This window comes from Oratosquilla oratoria, chromosome 36 (genome assembly GCF_046742065.1).
Source record: "Oratosquilla oratoria isolate Oo_2021 chromosome 36, ASM4674206v1, whole genome shotgun sequence".
Lineage (NCBI taxonomy): Eukaryota > Metazoa > Arthropoda > Malacostraca > Stomatopoda > Squillidae > Oratosquilla > Oratosquilla oratoria.
In genome coordinates, this window is record NC_134812.1 from 39,469,990 (window position 1) to 39,492,489 (window position 22,500).

At 40.5% G+C, this 22,500-nt stretch overlaps 2 protein-coding genes across 4 annotated transcripts in view; both read right to left on the reverse strand.

Annotated features, from left to right (window-relative positions):
• The window catches only part of LOC143018970 (sulfotransferase 1E1-like), a 174,680-nt gene extending 157,349 nt beyond the window's left edge, over positions 1–17,331 (reverse strand). The window contains exon 1 of one of the 2 annotated variants that reach the window (XM_076174635.1): positions 17,314–17,331. The gene's annotated coding sequence lies outside the window, so the exon portion shown is untranslated. Of the gene's footprint in view, positions 1–15,499; positions 15,640–17,313 lie in introns of those variants that run through there. The other variant, XM_076174634.1, reaches the window with a different exon arrangement.
• On the reverse strand, positions 16,025–18,807 carry danr (distal antenna-related). 2 transcript variants are annotated; one of them, XM_076174636.1, is made up of 2 exons: positions 18,734–18,807; positions 16,025–17,159 (listed from the first exon to the last, which is right to left on the reverse strand). In XM_076174636.1, the coding sequence occupies exon 2, from the start codon at positions 16,751–16,753 to the stop codon at positions 16,385–16,387; it is 369 nt and encodes a 122-aa protein (XP_076030751.1). In that variant the 5' UTR covers positions 16,754–17,159; positions 18,734–18,807; the 3' UTR covers positions 16,025–16,384. Both variants share the same exon structure in this region, with proteins under 2 accessions (XP_076030751.1, XP_076030752.1).
• Between the last annotated feature and the right edge of the window lie 3,693 nt (positions 18,808–22,500).

Here is a 22,500-nt window from a genome sequence, read left to right on the forward strand (position 1 = left end):
GTAGTGTTAGTGTTGGATAGTGTGATGCTGTTGAGTGTTTTGATAACATAAGCAACATCCACCTAAAACACATTGGACCACAAGGTATACACGCACTCACAAACATTGCAAACTACAGCTATTCACACAACACTATACCCGACATCTGGAAGCATGGTAAAATAATCACCATTCCAAAACCGAACAAAGACCCAACAATCCCAACATCGCACCGCCCAATCACACTTCTCTGCACCCCCTCTAAAGTCATTGAACGCCTAATACTTAAACTTGTCACACCATATATTCCCCTTGCTGACTCACAACACGGCTTTAGGCCACTACACTCCACAAACACTCTTCTGACAAACCTCACACAAAGAATTTTTGATGGCATCAATTCAGATAGGCCCCACCACAGAACACTTCTTATAACATTGGACATTAGTAAAGCTTTTGATGCTATCCCCCGCCACAACCTAACAAATAAAATATATAACACAGACATGCAAAATAACACCAAAAGATGGCTGGCCAATTATCTGGCAAGCAGGAATGCTCATGTGTCATATAATGGCCAATCATCGCACATCAGAAACATTAAGAACGGAGTACCACAGGGCTCAGTTCTATCCCCCACATTATTTAATCTATACATGCATGACTTACCCACGCCAGACACCTCAGAAATACAAATCTCTTCCTACGCAGACGACATAACAATCACATGCACACATCGTAACACAGACAAAGCTGCAGAAATAATCCAGCCTTACCTTGACACACTCAACACATGGTTCATCACAAACAGACTCAAAATAGCTCCAACCAAATCTACAGCAACACTTCTCACCAACTGGACAAAAGAACACAAATACATACCTCATCTCTACATCAACAACACTCTAATACCACACACAAACACACCGAAAATTCTTGGTGTAACATACGATACATCCATGTCTTTCAAACAACACCTCACAAACATAAAAAACAAATGCACACCTAGACTTAACGCACTTAAGTCAATCACAGGAACAACATTTGGACAAAACAAAGAAACTAATATAACAATATACAAACAATGCATACGCTCAGTGATGAATTATGCGAGTCCTGCATGGGCTCCTAATCTCAGAGAGACACACCACAACACCCTTCAAATCATACAAAACAAAGCCCTAAAAACAATTACAGGCTGCACAAATACATCACCTACAGACCATTTACACCATGAAACAAAAGTCCTCAAAGTCAAGGACCACCTCGACATGAGAGGCACACAAACACTTGCTGCAGCCACCACAAACACATCACACCCGCTACACTACATAGCAGAACACCCACACACACCAAGAAACATTAAAACTACACCCAAAGACCTTTATTACGCACAGATACTCTCTTCTCTTCCTCCACAACCACCAAATACCAGCCTCCGGAAACATATTCATAATCATATCACTCACCGCTCCATTACCACACTGAAAGACAACACACTGCTGCATGCCAGACCCCCTGATATCCACCCTTCTGAATCCTCTCTCCCACGAAAGGACAGAGTCCACTTGGCCAGACTGCGATGCGGTCACCACCCAGCACTTCTAAGCTACCAGAAGAGGCTGGACGACCGTGTTGTGAACAGCTGCCCAGGATGTAACACTTCACCCCATACCATACAACACATAATGGAAGACTGCATTATACACAATCATGCACGCAAACAACACAACATACACTCTATAAAGGATTTGTGGGAAAACCCAGTTTCGGCTGTGGCCTTCCTTGGGGAGACGGGACTGCTCGGACAGACAGTCTAGGGAACGACAACAACAACAACAACGTGTATTTAGTTTATTTAGTAACCGTTTTTTCATTTTTATTTTCTTTTTGCCGTTTGTATTGCCGAAGGATGAGCAAAATGGCTTGTGAAGGTTGTGTGAACCTGGAAGACCGTCTCAGGAAGGGTGAGGAGGAAATTCGTTTTTTCAAGAGTGTGCTCTGTGAGAAGAGTGAATCCTCTCCACAATCCATAGAGCATTCCACCTCTTCGACTTCTGCCACTGCCGTGAGCTAGTAGCGCTCCTTGGGGTCCCATTTATCGAGCCTGCGTTCGATAAACGGGTGCCCTGCAGAGCAACCACTGGCTCTAGCCAATCGTTTTGTTCTGCTGAAAGATGAGGTGGCTAAAAATCAGGAGTTCTTGGTGGTGGGGGACTCCATGGTGCGAGGCTATGACGATATCCTGCAGCGGAAGACTAAACGACGTTGCAAATTTGTATGTCAACCGGGCCGTGGGATCCCGATTGTACTCAGACCATCAGGGAGCAAAGGCGGACGAACACGGTTACGATTGTTCATACGGGAAGTAACGATGTGGGTAGGGTGAGATCAGAGGAAATTGTTCGGAATTACAGGGTCCGCCTTCAGGAGATGAAGGAACGTGGGAGCCGCCACGAAGTCTGTGGGAGCTTCCCGAGGATCTACGCTGGCTCGTGTTGGAACAGTAGAGTCATAGGGATCAATGAGAGGATATCACAATTGTGCATGCAACTGGGATACCACTTTCTTGATCGTTGGTATCTCTTTTTCCAGCGTCATGACCTTTATGTTTCTGATGGAATCCATCTTACTCGCAGAGGCAAAGATGTTCTTACAAACCCCACTGTGCGTGTTTGTAATGAACTAGTTCCTTTTTGGGTAGAAACTCAAAAGGAAGGGAAAATAGAGTGTATTGGGGAAAATAGAGTAGGGCATAGCAATAATGTAGAGCAATATGTCAGTGTAGGACAAAAGATCATTTTAGGATATAATGATGGTAGAGGACAAAATATTACATTAGGATGTAATGTCAAAGAACAAAATATCAGGATGGGATGTAATGATGGTGGAGGGCAAAATATCACGATAGTATGTATTGATAGTGAAGGGCAAAATATCATGATAGGACATAATGTCAGTGGAGGACAGAATATAATTTTAGGAAGTGATGTCGGTCACAATGTCAATGAAGGATAGGTGGCCGGCGTGGGACGCGGTGACGGAAGGGGGGGGCAAGATAAATATATATATATATATATATATATAAGAGATCGAATGACCGGGAGAGACCAGATGTCCGTGATGGGGCAAATGTCCATGAGGCACTGAATGTCAATGAAGGACTGAATGTCAATATAGAGCAAGGTGTCACTAAAGAACAAAATTATAATGTAAGACATGATGTTGAAACTCAAAACTTGGTCAAAAAGAACTAATCACGATTTTCTTAAAACCATGTACTTTAATGCTCGTAGTATTAGGAACAAATTCCAAGAAATCCAGGCGTATGTCAAAAGCGAAAATATCGATATGATAGGAATAACCGAGACATGGTTAAATGGTGGAGAGTTTGAAGCTGGTTTTAATATTGCGGGATTTAACCACTTTTATCAGGATAGAAACCACAAAAGGTGGGGGTGTTCTGTTGTACGTTAAAAGCAATGTCCATGCTTGTGTTTTAGAGAAAGTGAAACAGGATGCATATGATAGTTTGTGGGTAGAATTAACCCAAACAAATGGACAAAAATGAATGTAAGTGTGATATGTAGGCCGAAAACATTATCATTAGTAGACGACAAACTGTTGTTTCAAGAACTGTTTAGTTTTTGCAACCGGGACTTATTGATAATGGTTGATTTCAATTTTATTGACATTGACTGGATGACCCTTGAACATGGCCATATAGGTAGTCGCTTGATAGATTTTCTCGGTGAAAATTACTTAGTTCAGCATGTAAAAGAGCCCGCATGACATGGAAATTTACTCGATCTATTGATCACTAGCCGCGAAAGCATGATAACCGATGTTGAAGTTGGCGAAACTATTGCAAGTAGCGGTCACAGCTTAGACTCAAACTGCTAAAATAATTTAGAAAAGATACTTGTGTTTCTAAAATACCCGATTTCAGTAAAGCTCACTTCATAGGACTACGTCGGGAGCTTCAGCTTACAGATTGAGAGGTTAAATTATGCAAAAGACCTGTAGATCAGATGTGGTAAATATTTCAAAATATGCTTACTAAGATCATTCATACTTATATCCCGTTTAAGGACAGACGTCTCCTAAATCAGGCTCGCCCAAAATGGCCTGACAAAGAAACTGAAAAAAAAATATTGCTAAAAAGAGACAGGCTCATAAGAAATCCAAGTGCTAGGGTGCACCTAATGAAATTATCGATGTTATGTATTAATACAGAGAGATTAAAAAAAATAATAAAAAACGAAGACGACAAGACGAAATGAATATTGCTGATAAATCCAAAGAGAATTCCAAAGAATTCTATAGTTACAGTAGAGATAAAAAGGTTATTAGGAATCATATTGGCCCACTACTATCTATTGACGGTCAACTTGAATATTCAAATGAAGGAATATGTGATATTTTAAACTATTATTTTAGCTCAGTATTCGTAAACGAAACACCTCAAAGTGAACTCCAAACTGAAACCTGTGAAAAGATTTAGGGTGGACTTACTACGGTAAATATAACAAAAGAAAAAATTAAAAGGTGTATAGAAAAACTCAAAGTTAATAAAACTCCAAGGCCTGACGGTTGGCATCCAAGAATCTGAAAGGAAAGGAAAAATGAGATTGTTGTTCCATTAGAAACTATTTTCAAGAAACCCGTCATATCCGGAGATGTCCCAAGAGAATGGAAGCTAGCTAACGTTACTCCCATATTCAAAAAGGATGACAAAAAGAAACAAAATAACTACAGGTCTATAAGCTTGACTTCAATCGTAGGAAAATTGATGGAAACTATCATCAGAGATGCTATCGAACATCATTTAGAAAGTAACTGTTTGATAAATGATAGCCAACATGGATTCAGACGGAAACATTCTTGCGTGACTAACTCGAATTCTACAACACAGTCATCTCGAATTATGACAAAAGAAATAATATAAATTTAGTATATCTAGACTTTGCAAAAGCTTTTGATACGGTCCCCCACGAAAGACTACTTAATTAGCTTCACACGGAATAAGTGGTAGTCTTTTAAATTGGACTAGTAATTGGTTGAATGATTGAAAACAGAGAGTTGTTTTAAGTGGCAAAACTTCTAGATGGAAAATGTTACGAATGGAGTTCCTCAGGGTTCCGTTCTTGGGTCACTTCTATTCATAGTATATACAAATGATATAGACCATGGACTAAAATCTATTGTCTCCAAATTTGCTGATGATACAAAACTGTGCGGAATGGCAAATAATCACTTAAATCAATTAGATATTCAAGAACATTTAGATAAACTACATCAATGGTCTGAAAAGTGGCAAATTAAATTTAACACAAGTAAATGCAAGGTTATGCACATTAGGTACGATTACAAATTATATGGAAATTCGTTAACAAAAGTGGATAGTGAAAAGGATCTCGGCGTAATTATCATTAACGATCTCAAATCATCTAAGCAGTGTATTTCAGCCTGTGAGAAAGCAAATATGATTCTAGGAATGATTGCACGATCTTTTGATTTCAAAAGTACATCTCTCATTAACAAGCTATATAAATCGTTAGTTCGTCCACATTTGGAATATACTGTTTCTGTATGGTCACCGAATCTCATTAAAGACATTGACAGACTGGAAAAAGTACAACGGCGAGCCACAAAATTGATTCCAAATATTAAAGACAAATCATACGAAAATCGACTAAAACATATGGATATATTTTCACTAAAAAAGCGTAGGCTTAGAGGTGACTTGATACAGGTCTTTAAGATTCTAAAGAGAATTGACATCAAAAGTGAAAACATTTTCACACTGAATGTGAATCCGACAAGAAATAATGGTCTCAAACTGTCAGGAAATATATTCAATTTGGAAGTGGGTAGAAACAACTTCATCAACCGTGTAGTTAATGAATGGAACAAACTTCCTGCAGAGGCAGTGCAATGCAGTTCAGTTCGAAGCTTTAATATTCAAGCAAGATGCTGTAATGCCTGCCATTTATTTTATATTATTTGTTTATTTGTTTGTTATTATTGGTCTGTTTGTTTATCATTTGCTTGATTTTCATTTACTATTAGTTATATGTCACTTTATTATTATTTACTATTTACCTGTGTATTTGTCATCTATTTATTCTATTTACTTTTATCTATACTATTATAAAATTTATTCATCTATCTATTTATCATTATTATGTTTCTTTTTTTCGCATCCGACCCAGTTATGGACCAAAAGATCTCCTGTCGGCATGCTCCTCCTTTGTAATCTTTTGTAAATTATGAGAGCAAGTAAGGCACCTGGATTAGACGGGTGCCATGCGGAGTATCTGAAGAAGGGAGGTATGGTAATAGTGGACTGGCTAGTGAGGCTGTTTAATGTGTGTCTAAAGGAGGGTAGAGTGCCGCAGGACTGAAGGGGTGCCTATATAGTTCAGCTTTACAAGGGGAAAGGGGACAAATGTAAGTGTAATAGTTTCAGATGGATCAATTTGTTGATTGTAGTTGGGAAGGCATTTGGGAGGGTTTTGATTAAGAGGATTAGGAGAGAAACAGATGAGGTAATTGGTGAGAAACAGTGTGAATTTTGGAAAGGTAGGGGTTACGCGGATTAGATTTCTGTAGTAAGGCAGATATGTGAGAAAGCTTTAGCAAAAGATAATTATTTTTGCTTGGGGGGTTATGGATTTGGGAAAAGCTTATATCAGGGTAGACAGGAAGGTTTTTTTTTTTTTTTTTTTTTTAGATATATGATACTGGGGGGAAAGCTATTGGTCAAGATTTTTGACGAGAGTAGTAGAGCCTGTGTTAGAATTGGAAACGGAGAGAGCGAGTGGTTTGAAGTAAAGGTGGGGCTGCGACAGGGATGTTATGTCGCCGTGGCTGTTTAATATGTACATGGATGGGATGCTGAGAGAGGTATAGGCAAGGGTAATGGGCAGAGGACTGGAGATGGTTAAAGAAAATGGAGAAAAATTGGAGACAAGCCGGTTGTTGTTTGTTGACGACACTGCAGGATCAGAGGAGGAATTAAGGCAGTTCGTGACGGAGTTTGGGAAGCTATGCGTTAGGAGAAAGTTGGAGGTAAACGTGGACAAAAGTAAGGCGATGAGATGTACAAGGCGAGAGAATGGCAGCGAGATGGAAGTAAGTCTTAAATGAGAGAGGTTGGAGGAAGTGGATAGGTTAATGTATATGTGGCAAGAAAGGGTGTAGTGGCGGAGGAAGTAAATTGTAGAGTGAGAGAAGCAAGTAAATGCCTTGGGAATAAAAAAGTGTCATATGAAATAGGCATTTAGGGATGGATGCAAAGAGGAGATTATATGAAGGGGTGATTGCACCGACGGCTATGTATGGGGCAGAAACATGGAGGCCAAGAGGAAAAGTTTAAATGTGTTTGAGATGAAATGTCTGAGAAGTATGGCAAGAGTTACAAGGTTGGATGAAATGAGAAACGAGGAGGTGAGGAGGAGAGCTGGGGTGGAAAAGGAGATGGCAGATAGGACTGATGAGAGAGTACTGGGATGGTTTGGACGCATGGAAAAATGAGTGAAGAATGATTAGTAAAAGAAGTGTGGAAGGCAGAGGCGGAGGGGGTGAACTTGAGAGGACGACCAAGGATGAGATGGTTGGACGGGGTGAAAGGAGCATTGAGCAAGAGGGTAATATATATGTTGAACAAGGAAGGGAGAAGGCAGGAGATAAGGATAAGTGGAGAATGTCTGCGTAAAGATGATACTGTGACACAAGGAAGGGGGAAGGCAGGAGATAGGGGTGAATGGAGAATGGCTGTGTATAGATGAGATTGTGATGCAAAGAAAGGAGATGGGAGGGGTAAGGAATGGTTACGTATGAATGATATTTTGACGCAGCCCGAAAGGATTTCTCCCTGTCCTCTCTTTTTCTGCATGAGGGGACGGAGAGGGGCTGGTCGTCGATTAAGTGCAACGGCCTTGCTGTGGATGTGCTGTGTCTTGCTGCATTGCCTTTGACCAATGCCCGACTCACCTCCCATCTTCTTCCCCTCTTTAACATTAAACTTGTCTATTATCAACGTGTATTTACTTTTTCTTGATTCATTACCTGATTTAAATAATCATAGAATGACTCAATTTCATCGTCTGAATTTTGTGAAGTTGGTGCATAAACCTGAATTATTTTTAGAGTGTACCTTTTGCGCAGTCTATTCACAATCCAAACTACCCTGTCTGATAAACTACTGAACTTGACTACGTTACCAGCAACCTCTCGGTTTATCAAGAATTCTTGTCCACTTGCTCTTTCTCTCTCTCTCTCTTTTTTATTTATTTTTTTACCTCTATAGTAGAACAGGTGGTGACCCTCTTGTAACTGTTATCAGCTTTTCTTCCGCTCTTCGGACTTCTCTCAGTCCCACGATGTCCCACTTGATGTTGTCTAGTTCTTCCATTAAACTCTCCAGTTTGTGGCCTTCTGAGAGGGTTCTTACGTTATAAGTAGAGGTCTTCATTTTCTTCATGCTATCTAATATCCAAGACTTAGATATGCTTGGACAGTGTTTACTCACATTCGGTGTCACACTGCCCGTAAGCCTACAAGACAATGCGGGTGGACTTTTAGGAGACGATGATCCAACAGGTACGCCCGGTTTTATTTTGGTTGAGGAATTCATGTTTGCTATGAAGGAATTTTAGCAGTAATTTCACCTCCTTGCCAACTGGTTTCTGGTGAGATGTTTCTTTGGTGTCACCTAATTCAGTATATTCAGTGGAGTCCTATATATCTATTGGGTACCCAATGGTCCACGCCGTCATTATGACAGTACCCCACATATCTATGATGAACTTCCTTGTTCGTCATCAGGGACGTGCCAGTTAGCAGTGGATCCTGCGACCATGTATGCGAGCTGCTCTTTGTCTCATCTTTCAAACAAGACCTGTTCGATATGGGTGACCCTGCAGAGATCTTCATCTCTATCGACATAGCTTTTGTATTAAATAAAATTCTCAAGCTTATCCACCACGTCAAGGTGTCAACTCTCGGATGTGTGTGTGTGTGTGTGTGTGTGTGTGTGTGTGTGTGTGTGTGTGTGTGTGTGTGTGTGTGTATATATGTGTATGTATGTGTGTGTGTATATATGTGTGTGTGTGTGCGTGTGTGTGTGTGTGTGTGTGTGTGTGTGTGTGTGTGTGTGTGTGTGTATTCACCTCGGATCTGCTGCAGTCTCTGTCGAGACAACCAGACACCACCCTACGTCAGTGAGCTCAGAGCTCCTTATTAGCCGATCTCTGGGTAGGTCTGAGTGTGCGTGTGCGTGCGTGTGTGTATGTGCGTGTGTGAATGTGTGTGTGTGATTCACCATGGTCTTGGATCACGTGTTGGATTCGTGATTGACAACTATTTCCCTCCCGGAAGAGAGCTCACAGCTCATATATGACCGATCTATGGGTAAAGCTGACCTTACACGCACGCACACCCGAACTCTCCACCCACGGGAGCTGGAAAAACGACTCGCAGTGCAGCGATACTGAAATTATTTCAGCCCTGGGCAGAATTCGAACCCGGACTGCCGTAGTGGCGGCCGCGAACGCTACCACTGTGTCATCGAGAGAGAGAGAGAGAGAGAGAGAGAGAGAGAGAGAGAGAGAGAGAGAGTCTGTGTATCATTTCTATTTCTGGGCGGGATTCGAACCCGGACCCCGTAGTGGCAGCCGCGAACGCTACCACTGCGCCATGGTCTTGGATCACTGTTGGAATCGTGATCGACAGCTATTTCCCTCCCGTAAGAGAGCTCAGAGCTCATATATGACCCACCTAAGGATAGCCTAATGCTGTGACCTTACACACACACACACACACCCAACTCCCTGCCCACGAGAGTTGGAGTAACGACTCACAGTGCAGTAATACTGAAATAATTTCAGCCCTGGAAGGGATTTGAACCCGGAAGGCCGTAGTGGCGGCCGGGAACTCTAACCATTGCGCCAGCGAGTCTCGTGTGTGTGTGTGTGTGTGTGTGTGTGTGTGTGTGTGTGTGTGTGTGTGTGTGTGTGTGTGTGTGTGTGTGTGTGTGTGTGTGTGTGTGTCATTTCTATTTCTGGTGGTGTGAATATCAATCATATATTTCACCACGTCACCACCTTCTTATGTAAAACGACACCTTACACCTGAAGTGTTAAGCTGTGATGACGTCAGTGTTAGATTACTGCATTAAGTTAAAAAAAACGAATTTAGGCTCAAGTGGTAAGCTATTTATTAACGAGTTGCCTCTTAACCATTTATTCGGTAACACGACTTTATATGTCGATGCTCCCTTTACGTTAAAGGGTCAATATCCTCTGGTGCTTAGAATTCGCTATTTGCCCCGATCTAGAACTGGGCGATCACCTGCCTATCACAGTTACAGTAACCTAGAAGCATTAAAACACTATATTACACTTGCCTTGCATGTATATTGAAAAACCGCGTCTACTAGAATATATTTCAAAGGCAGCGATAAAGGTCTAGATATTTTGATATAATATACAGTAATTTAAGATGATTTATTATTGGTTATGATTACGTAGGATGTATGAGAACTCTAGGGTCAATAACCATATCAATAAAATGCAGGTCAGATGAGAACGTCTCATTATCTTTCGTTCACGGTGTTATAATATATCGGACTCACTCTTTTTGAGTGGACTTCACATAAGATACTAGTTCTTACAGAAATCGATGGTGGTTTATGCTATTGTGTTTACATTAGTTTAAGGTCCTTACCCACCAGGAACAGGATCCAAAGAATAAATTGCAACATTCTAAGATGAGACTTCGACTTGGTCACACCGTCGATCAGATTTGTATCCAGCAAGACGTGGTAAGGAGTCGGTTTGACGTCATCAGCCTCATCGATACAGGGACATAAGTACAGTAGCTTCCTGGACCTGAGAGCCTGTGGGTTGCAAACTAACTCACGATGACGTCATGCAGGGTCTAAGGCTTTCTTGGATCAGATCACGAAAAGTTTAACTATATATTATCTACGTCTCAAACTTCAAAACCTTACTGTATATTCGTTGACGTATACACACATACATATACCAACGGCTTACAAGGGAGGTAGCCAAAGTCAAAAACATAAATCCACCCACCCATTTCATCCCCACATACTCCACTCCCATTCACCACCCCTTCCTCCCTAATTTCTTGGGTCCTCCTGGATGCCGGATCATTCCTGCATCTCGCCCACTGCCCTGGGTCAGTAGCAATATATACACATATATACACATATATACATATATATATATATACATATATATATATATATATATATATATATGTGTGTGTGTGTGTGTGTGTGTGTGTGTATTATGTTGGATCATATATATTAGATTATGTTATATTATATATTATATCATATTATATTGGTAAAATTTTAAAAGTGCATACCTACGCGGTATAGCAAAGGAAACCTAATGATCAATTTCGTAAATTATAATACATCAATGTAATATGCGATTTTCTTGGGGGAAATCAATAACAAAAACATTGCTTAAACCGATTTACTAACGAACGAAGTCGCGGCGGTTTGAATGATACGCCATGTTTGTTTTGATAGATGCCGAGGTCGAAGAAATGAAAGGATGATAAATTCGTCTATTCTAATCTGACCTAACCTAACCTACCTAATCTAACTTATGTAACCTAACCTGCATTTAGTGATTAGGTACCTCGAATTCTAAAGATCATCCAGGTCGTCGCCGTCGTCGTCACGGATGCTGACGGTCTTATTATATATTATTGTACCTCGGACAATCAACAGACGACGGCAGAACCCCGTGTTCTCTCATAAAGTCCAAGGAGGCCCTATTGTCTTTGTAACCGTTTATTAACTTTACCTGGAATTGGAAAACACCTGGTGCGCAACGTGAAAGCCATCGTGTAACTGACAGTGACAGGACTGGACTGGACAAACAACAGCGTCTCGATCCTATGCACGCAGCGTCATTCGGTAGTATATTTGCTTTTAGCAATTTTTTTTCCGCCAAGAAAAACGTATATTACGTTGTGTTATAATCTACAAAATTAATATTTAATTTTCTTATGCTATATCTCGTAGGTTGCACTTCTAAAAATACCTTTATATAACATATACATTTATATATACTGTATATATATCTATATATATATATGTATATATATACTATATAAGTATATATGTATATAATACATATATATATATATATATATATACTGTATATATATATATATATATATATATATATATATATATATATCACAACAAAGATATGTCGTAGCACATATGTAAAATAATACTGATGACCCACTTTCGGAGAAGAATAAGCGAAGATATAGAGATCTGTATATTTCGATCACTTACTGTGATCCTCTTCGGCAGATATGAGTTACAAAGTACAGAACAATGTGTATTTATAGTAAAGCAGTGAGGTAGCAAGAGGGGACGAGGCTCAGGTCAACACGCCCGGCACGCATGCTCGCATCTTGGTGGCTCAGGTCACATGACCGGCGTTGCATGGGCCTTGGTGATTTTTGTCCACCGCTAATGTTGATGGTAACATTTTATTTATGGCAAAAGAAGAAATACAGTCTGGTGACCATTGACCATGGGAAATGTTGTAATTTGGGAAATTATTTATTAAGGAGGATTCTACTATTTTTCTTCTGAAACTACATTTGGATTTATAAATTATTTCAGCATCGTCCCAATTTATTCGGTGGTTTTTATTGGCGACGTGCTGAAATACTGCGGAATTTTCCTGTCCGTATTTAACAGAGTTCTTGTGCTCCTTAACCCTGGTATTGAGATCTCGACCCGTCTGTCCCCAATATACATCATTGCAATCTAAACAAGGTAATTTATAAACTCCAGGAGTTGTATTACTCTTGGATCTATGATGTATATTGACAACTTTACTGAACAAATTATTAGGATAATGGAAGATAAAATTTACTTTTTCCTTTGGTAACATGTGAGACAATTCATGGATTGATTTGTTAAAAGGCAATTTTATGCATCTATTATCCCAATTATGATTCATGGCGGAATGGGAATCTGTTTTGTGAAAACTAATTTTGGCCTTGCTAAGAGCTTTTTGTAAAAACCACGGCGGGTATCCTAATTTTGTTAGTTGATTTTTCACTGAATTTAGTTCCAAATCTAAGTATTGGGAGCTACAAATTCTCAAAGCCCGTAAGAATAGGCCTGAAGCTACACTATATTTTATTTTGTCAGGATGGTGGCTAAAGAAATGTAGGTAGCTCCCTGTGTGGGTGGGCTTCCTATAAACTGTGAAGGACAGTGACTCCGCATTTCTTATTATTAAAATATCTAGAAAAGGTAATTTGTGATCTAATTCCCATTCCACCTTGAATTTAATATTGTTCAAGGTGGAATGGGAATTAGATCACAAATTACCTTTTCTAGATATTTTAATAATAAGAAATGCGGAGTCACTGTCCTTCACAGTTTATAGGAAGCCCACCCACACAGGGAGCTACCTACATTTCTTTAGCCACCATCCTGACAAAATAAAATATAGTGTAGCTTCAGTCCTATTCTTACGGGCTTTGAGAATTTGTAGCTCTCAATACTTAGATTTGGAACTAAATTCAGTGAAAAATCAACTAACAAAATTAGGATACCCGCCGTGGTTTTTACAAAAAGCTCTTAGCAAGGCCAAAATTAGTTTTCACAAAACAGATTCCCATTCTGCCATGAATCATAATTGGGATAATAGATGCATAAAATTGCCTTTCAACAAATCAATCAATGAATTGTCTCACATGTTACCAAAGGAAAAGGTAAATTTTATCTTCCATTATCCTAATAATTTGTTCAGTAAAGTTGTCAATATACATCATAGATCCAAGAGTAATACAACTCCTGGAGTTTATAAATTACCTTGTTTAGATTGCAATGATGTATATTGGGGACAGACGGGTCGAGATCTCAATACCAGGGTTAAGGAGCACAAGAACTCTGTTAAATACGGACAGGAAAATTCCGCAGTATTTCAGCACGTCGCCAATAAAAACCACCGAATAAATTGGGACGATGCTGAAATAATTTATAAATCCAAATGTAGTTTCAGAAGAAAAATAGTAGAATCCTCCTTAATAAATAATTTCCCAAATTACAACATTTCCCATGGTCAATGGTCACCAGACTGTATTTCTTCTTTTGCCATAAATAAAATGTTACCATCAACATTAGCGGTGGACAAAAATCACCAAGGCCCATGCAACGCCGGTCATGTGACCTGAGCCACCAAGATGCGAGCATGCGTGCCGGGCGTGTTGACCTGAGCCTCGTCCCCTCTTGCTACCTCACTGCTTTACTATAAATACACATTGTTCTGTACTTTGTAACTCATATCTGCCGAAGAGGATCACAGTAAGTGATCGAAATATACATATCTCTATATCTTCGCTTATTCTTCTCCGAAAGTGGGTCATCAATATATATATATATATATATATATATATATATATATATATATATATATTTCTTATAGTCCAGGGGTAGATTAAACACAAGTCTACCGAGATCCATGGTATATTGTCACTAATTATATAAATACAATCGCAAGCTTTCGGTTGTTATATACAACCATCTTCAGGCAGATAAAATGACAGGAAAAGGTCCATGTCAATTATGCTAAGGGGTTACAAGATGACAAGGCTTTTATGGTTCCAGTGAGGTGGAATTAGGAGAGGTTCGAGTCAGATCATAATGACTAGGGGGGAGGGAGGAGCTGGACAAGGTTGGCGTCCGTTGAATTAGGAGAGGTTCGAGTCAAATCATGATAACAAGGGGTGGGGACGGGGGAGCTGGACAAGGTTGGCGTCCGTTGATGTTATGTGTCATATTGTCGAGGGGAATTTTGTCCAGGTGTGACGGATTCTTTGTTTAGGAGTAAGGTGCCTAATGTGTTTGTTTGTATGTTGATGATTGGTGTGTGTTGTGAAATGTAGACTTTCTCCAGGATATGTAGTTATTTTGTGATTGTTACAGTGTTTGAGTATTTTGGTATTGCTAACTAGGTCTTGTCTTGTGGGATTTCTGTTGTGATAATGAGTCATATGTTTCCGTATGCTACCATACAGATAATTGAAACTGACTTAGCATTGGTCTTTAACAAGACATGTCTAAAAGAAAATTGATTGCCAAAATACACTAATATATACATATATATATATATATATATATATATATATATATATATATATATATATATATATATATATATATATATATATATACACCCATCCCCCTGCTATCGCGCCTAATTGGTGCGGCTAAAGCCGCGCGATAGCTGAAAACGCGATAGCGGAACTTAATGGTATTAATTACAATTGGTACTCAGACCAAAAATTTTCCTCCAACTTCACCAATATTTCTCCTTTATCTTCACTGTTTTCACCTTTCTTAACAAAGTTGCTTAAACATACAATCCAGTGTTGTAATATAATAAACACATCAAGGCTATGAAATAAAAAATAGACATTTCATAGACGTTCATTTTACCTTTTTGAGGGTGATGAAGGGCTTGGGTGGGTTAGAGAGGTTCCGAGGCTGGGGTGGCTTGTTACTGACCACCCACTGACGTTGTATCTCGTCGAGGAAGTAATCTATGGCTGCAGGAGTCTCAAAACCCTCAAAATCATCCCCATCATCCCAAAATCCTCCTCATGTGATGGTCCTGGTTGTGGGTCGGTTGGTTGTGTCTCGGCGCGTCGGCGTAAGAATTTTGTGATCTGGCGTTGCTGCAGGGCGTTGATGTGGGCATGATACTGTTCGTTGTAACCTTCTAGTGCTCTAATAACGAGCGAACATCTTGGTTCACTGTTGGTGGAGCTGTCTTGCTCAAAGAGGTGCTGCATCCTGATGCCCAAGTCGATCAGTTCCTTGACGCTGGCTATGGTGAATCCCGCACGCTTGGTTACCTGACCCTCCTCCTCCTCCTCATGTTCTCCTCCCTCCTGATCCTCGCCCTCTTCCATGATGTCAGCAACTATAACAGGGACTGGCTAGATAATTTCCAGGATTTCACCCTTTGTTGTGTCCCCAAAACCACCTCCAGGAACTTGGCGGGCCTCTTGTGCAGCTGCCTCTGCCTCGGCCTGCACTGATTGTGGCTCACCTTCCACTCTCCCGCGTCGGTCCTCCGGCAAACCCTCCAACACATTTCGCCATGCATGGTGAATTGTCTTCTGGGCCACATTTTTCCAGCAGTCCATATTAAATCAATTGCTTGCTTAATGTTATAATTTTTCCAATACATGAGCACTTTCTTTTCATGTTCACTGTCAGCTTGCACTTCATCAAAGTCATCATCATCATCATCATCATCATCATCATCATCATCATCATCATCATCATCATCACCACCACTGTCAAGTAAGCGTTGCATTAGCTGGGCATCCTTGCAAACAAGAGGGTAAACCTTTCCTTGGTGGCCTTCCTCCCTCGCACTTTGACAGACTTGGCAGTGATGAAGGTGTGACGTGGCATGGTCTTCCAATAAAAGTTGGTCTCATCCATGTTGAAAATTTGGTCTGCAGTGTATTGGCCCTCATCAATAATATTCTTCAGCGTTGCAGGGTACTCTCGTGCTGCTGTAGTGTCTGCACTTGCTGCCTCGCCTGATATCACCTTACTCTTGACTTTGTGGCGTGCCATAAATCTGTCTAGCCATCCCTTTGATGCCAGAAACAATGGCGGTTGCTGAATGCCCATCTTGATTGCAACACCCTTGTACAACACCTTTGCCGTTGCCATTATCTCACGTGTTTCTTCTGGATGGTTCCGTTGTGCCTACCGATCCAAATATCTTGTTAGTAGCCGCTCAGTCCTCAGTAAAACCAAATTACTGCTACGCATGACATTGCTGGCTGCTTCCGAGGATGCGAGTGTCATATGACTCTTGATGTGCTCACGATTCTGGTAAATTCCTCTGACTGTGGACTCATTGATGCCAAACTTCTTTCCCTCACTTCTCTTCGTCTCGCCAGCATCAATTAACTTGACTACTTCCAACTTCTGAGCATAAGTCAAGTTCTTGCGCTTCTTCACTTCCCTCGTAGGTTCCGCTGAATGACGCTCAGCAATGGTAGGACGGTTTGGAGGGTTGCTGGCCATGATGTAGCACTGATGTGACTATACTAAATGAATGGAAGCAAACCAGCTGAAATTAAATTAGAATAATACTAAAAAATGTGCTCCAAGACTACGTACACGTGTACATATATCACAGCAAGCTATCGGATAATGTGAAGAATAGTGGAAACTTGGAAGTGTTGAAAAAAGAAATTGAATACTGTATATACTGTAGTACTCACTTATTCACGGAGTGGGGTCTCAGAACAAGTAACAAGTCACTTCTACAAAAAATGTTGCAGCTATCACGTGCCAACACTTACACACAGCGCACCATGTAGGAGCAGTGTGGTGGCCTGTACATGTAAACAAACCCTCGACCAATCAGTGTGCAGCTCAAGCCACAATTTACCTGATGCGTTTGACAGGTTTACCTGTCAAACGCATCAGGTAAATTGTCACACAACACCTCCAGATAATCATATTGGTTCATATACTGGTTTTTGGGGAGCACTATGAGTTCACCAACACTCTGAGCAGTGAAACATCCCGAAACCATGAGCGATCCTGGGTGTTTGGTGGTCCCACAGATGTACCGTGGGTGTAGTGGATCGCTACCTCTAGCCCGGTACACATGTCCACCACGGTTACAGGTGACGGTAAAGGTGGCTTCACCACTCCAAAGTACCTAAGACAACTGAGGTACATAATGCCGGGGCGCTCACCCGGCATAATGCCGTGATGAGCACTTTAGGCATGTTCGCAACTCTACCTCGCATCTCCGCGCTCTGGGCGCGGTTACGTGTGTGTGACATCGGCATGCTTCCGAATGTCTGGACTCCTACCTATGTTTTACCTTATTTCTATTAGGTGCCTGTTTGAGTAATCATTCGTATCTATGTGGCACCGTGGTCACGCTCTGGGCGCGGTTACGTGTGTGTGACATCGGCATGCTTCCGAATGTCTGGACTCCTACCTATGTTTTACCTTATTTCTATTAGGTGCCTGTTTGAGTAATCATTCGTATCTATGTGGCACCGTGGTCACGCCTGGTATGCGTGGCCCTGCTTGACCCTCTCGCGCAGCTGGCCGTGTCAAAGGGTCACCCAACCTGTACGCCTCGCACGTCTGCACCAACCTCTGCCACGTCACTTTTGCAAATCTCTTTTATCTTGTCGCTTCACCTTGTGCCTGTTCTCCTTCTTCAACAGTTGCTATCTTTTGGTGTCCGTGAGTCAGAGACACACTTGTTCCCCGAGACAGTGCGTGTTACGTTAACCCCAAATCATACGTGACGGTATTTGTGCGTTTTGTACTGACTGTCGCTAGGGTTGATCAAATCTTGATTACCCCCTTTCCCGTGGTGGGCGATACTGTACCGACCACTTCACACCGGCTGACGCCAGGCTATTTTATTCGTTTTTTGGCAAATCCCTCATGAGGAAAGGGTTGGTGCAACTTGAAAGACAACCCAGTCTATCACAAGAGGAAAATATTTGATAACATAAATGTTAATTAAATTCAAACTAAAGAAAGTTCAGTGTGCATAAGCACAACTCTTTACCACCGATGAGGGGCCACACAAATGAATAAAATAGTATGGCATTAGTTATAATAAAGTAACGAGGTACTCCACACCCCCTATCTGTCTTCTGGTCCCACCTCTCCGTCAGTCACTGACGTTTCCATTCAGGATTAACGTATTTATCACTGCAGTATGGTACACGCTCAGCTTGAGTGGACGTCGCACGATTGGGCTCAACTAAGGGAGGGAGGGAGAGAAGGAGAGAGGGTGGGTAGAGTGAAGGGGGGAGGGAGGGAGGGAGGGAAGGAGCGACCGAGCACGCACTCGACCAAGGCCTCAACTCTTCAGTCGAATGAAATCGTTGGTATTTTTGCCACTTTTTGCCCCAATAGCAGCGAAGGGGATGGTACTCGTTCATCACTTCTTATTCATCACTTCGTAATATCCCTCTGGTTAATAAAGGGGCTGGAGACCATCTCGATTGGCCCCTTCCATATCGTGGGTGACACCTCGTCTCTTATTCTGGCTGCCGCTTGGGTATTGCATTCATCTCTATGTTTCCCCTTCCACATCGATTGTCACTTGTTTTCTTTCTATGACTAGGACCAGACAACTTTAGTCAGCTGTGTTGTAACCTGTTAGCACAGTGTCCTCCTTTATGGGTTTTATTCTGGCTAACACCGAACGATTCTGTACGGTAGCAAAGTTTTCAACGCCTTTGGCACACAACAGTGGCTTATTTTATTCTGGCTAACGCCAGTATAGGAGTATAGGACGTTGAACTCTGCAATCTTGTTCTCCGGGGCGACCAGCAACATCTGCTGCATCTCTCTCTCTCTCGATTGTGCGACTCCATCTGCTCAGGATGAGTGAAACCTTAGACAGCTGACCGTTTACAGTACTGTAGTCCTTAGGAAGCGGGACCCGCACCCAGAACACTTAGTGTGTTAAAAAAAATGTAGTTTGAGTTAGACCTAATATTGAAAAAAATGGAAAGAGAGAGAGAGAGAGAGAGAGAGAGAGAGAGAGAGAGAGAGATAGGAGGTGGGGAGATAGTCTGATAGTGAACAGAATAAAACGAATGGTGTTATTTACTACAGAAGGGGTTAATCACAGAGATGAATGCCTGGCGACAATTGAAATAAAAAGAAAAGTACCGTCCGGCACGAAAGATGTCAAGTGTTTGTCTGTTGTAGGATTCAAGGAGGTGAATACAGAATGATCGGTGAGGTCGAGGAAGCTGTTCGTCAAGACCGAGAGCAGGTCTGCCTTTGCAAGGCTAATGCTGACATTCCCGGTTGCCGTGGGGATCTCTGCCATCGCTGTCTCCGGCTCTAAAAGAAAGGTTCTTATCTGCATTTTCCCTGTAAAATGTGGTAATAACAATGATAAGAAATCTGATTTCTCAAAGAAGCAACCTTGCTTCTCCGTCACCAGGGTTTTCCCGTCACACGTCACGTGGAGCCAGTTTGAAGCACAATATCGATTCCATACTATATCTGACGCTGTGGCCTGACAGCGCAGGTGCCAGCTCACGTCTGCAAGACTTCGTTCAACGTCGGTATTGGGTTTTTGGGTCATGGGTCAGTATGTAATCACATGTTAAACATTTATGAAACAAGAGCTTGCGACGTGAAAACCTCGGCAGTCATAGACACAGAACCGATATGACGTCATAACGGATACCGGCAGGCGCGCTGCCTACGCCAATACGGTCGATTGCCAGTTTGATTTTTCGGTTCTGTATAAGAACGATGAGATATATTCTGTTATTTGCACATTTCTCCTATATCAATAAGGAAAAGAGAGAAAAAGCATCGGTGGATGTAGTGATACATAATGTATTTTGGACATAATGTATTACTGACTTAGAATTTTAACACTATTCCACTAAATTAGCTCTACATTTTATTTTAAAAATTATTCATATAAGTTTAAAGGTTAGAACTATCTCCATTGACATTTTAGCGTCCATATTCAATTCTTATTGTTTATTCTGGTTACTGACAAGTGATTACCTTAGTTGAGGGAAATACCTAAACACTACACAGAAGATGGTAATCTCCTGGTCTAGTATATTTGTTCAACTGAGGGAATTTGACTGTACCGAAAAAGTAGAAACAATCTCGATTACTTTATTTATTATGGTGACGTCTTGGGCGGATTTCACCCTTGCTAACTAAAGACGACTGAAGGAGAGCCAAAGTTTCCAGAAGGTAATTTGTTTTGCATTGGTGCTCTGAAGCATTTTATTCATTTTAAGAGCTTTGTTTTAGTTAACGCCGGTCGATTTCATTCAGCTTAAGGAAAAACTCCCGTTCGTTTGTGTGTTACTATAAAAAGATGAGCCCTTGAAAGCCCTTTTGCCTTTCCAGGATTTTTTACTTATTCACAATAAATTATTATATTCAACTGAGATGCAATTCTGCCCCCGTGAATTAAATAGTGTGATTGTATAGAAATAAGAGATATAAAGAATTCTAAGCATTTTGTCCACATTATGGGTTGTTCTGTATTAAACTTGGGCGTTAGATAAAGTGCCCTTAAGATTGCGCCTTAACAGCCCCCAGGAACACTGAAGCCTGTTCCCTGCGGAATACAGAAAAGCATCTCAATAATACTAATAACAGTAGCAATAACAATAATGGTAATAATGAGAACGATCATAATGATAACAACAATAATAATGATAATAATAATAATAATAATAATGATAATAATAATAATAATAATAATAACAACAACAACAACAACAACAACAACAACAACAACAACAATAATAATAATCATGATGATGATGATGATGATGATGATGATGATAATGATAATAATAATAGTAGTAATAATAATAATAATGATAATGATAATAATAATAATAATAAAGATAATAATAATAATAATAATAATAATAATAATAATAATAATAATAATAATAATAATAATAATAATAATAATAATAATAATAATAATAATAATAATAAAAATAATAATAATAAAAAATAATAATTATAATAATAATAAAAATAATAATGATAACAACAACAACAACAACAACAACAACAACAACAACAATAATAATAATAATAATAATAATAATAATAATAATAATAATAATAATAATAATAATAATAATAATAATAATGATAATCATAATAACAATAACAATAATAATAATAATAATAGTAGTAATAATAAAATTATAATAATAATAACAATAGTAATAATAATGATACATACATATACCAAAGGCTTTTTCCCCTTACGCGGGGGATAGCCAAAAAGAAAAAGGCATAGAAAATCACTCCCACCCATTTCATTTCCCATATATTCCATTCCCCTCCACCCTCTTCCCTCCCTCCTATCTTGGCACCTCATGGATGACGGGTCATCCCTGCATCCTGTCCACTGCCCTGGGTCAGAAGCAGTGTCGCAAGATACAGAACATCCACAGCAAGCCCGCTTCATAAATTCGGCGACTTCCCCTCTCCGTCCCCTCATTCAGGAAAGGAGAAAACGGGGAGAAATCCCTTCGGGCTGCGTCATTTTTTTTCTCATACATACTTCCTCACCCCCCATTCCCCACACACTCCCCCTCATGCATCACAGCCGCATCTATACACAACCCTTCTCCATTCACCCCTATCTTCTGTCCTCTCCATCCTTCCTCTACAGACATTCCTCTCTTTTGTAAAGCCCCTTTCACCACATCCATCCATCTCATCCTAGGACGCCCCCTCATACTCACTCCTTCCACCTCCGCCTTCCACACTTCTTTTACTAATCTTTCTTCACTCATTCTTTCCATGTGTCCAAACCATCCTAATACTCATTCATCAACCATATCTCCCAGCTCCCTTTCCACACCTGTTCTCCTCCTCACCTCCTCATTTCTCACTCTATATAG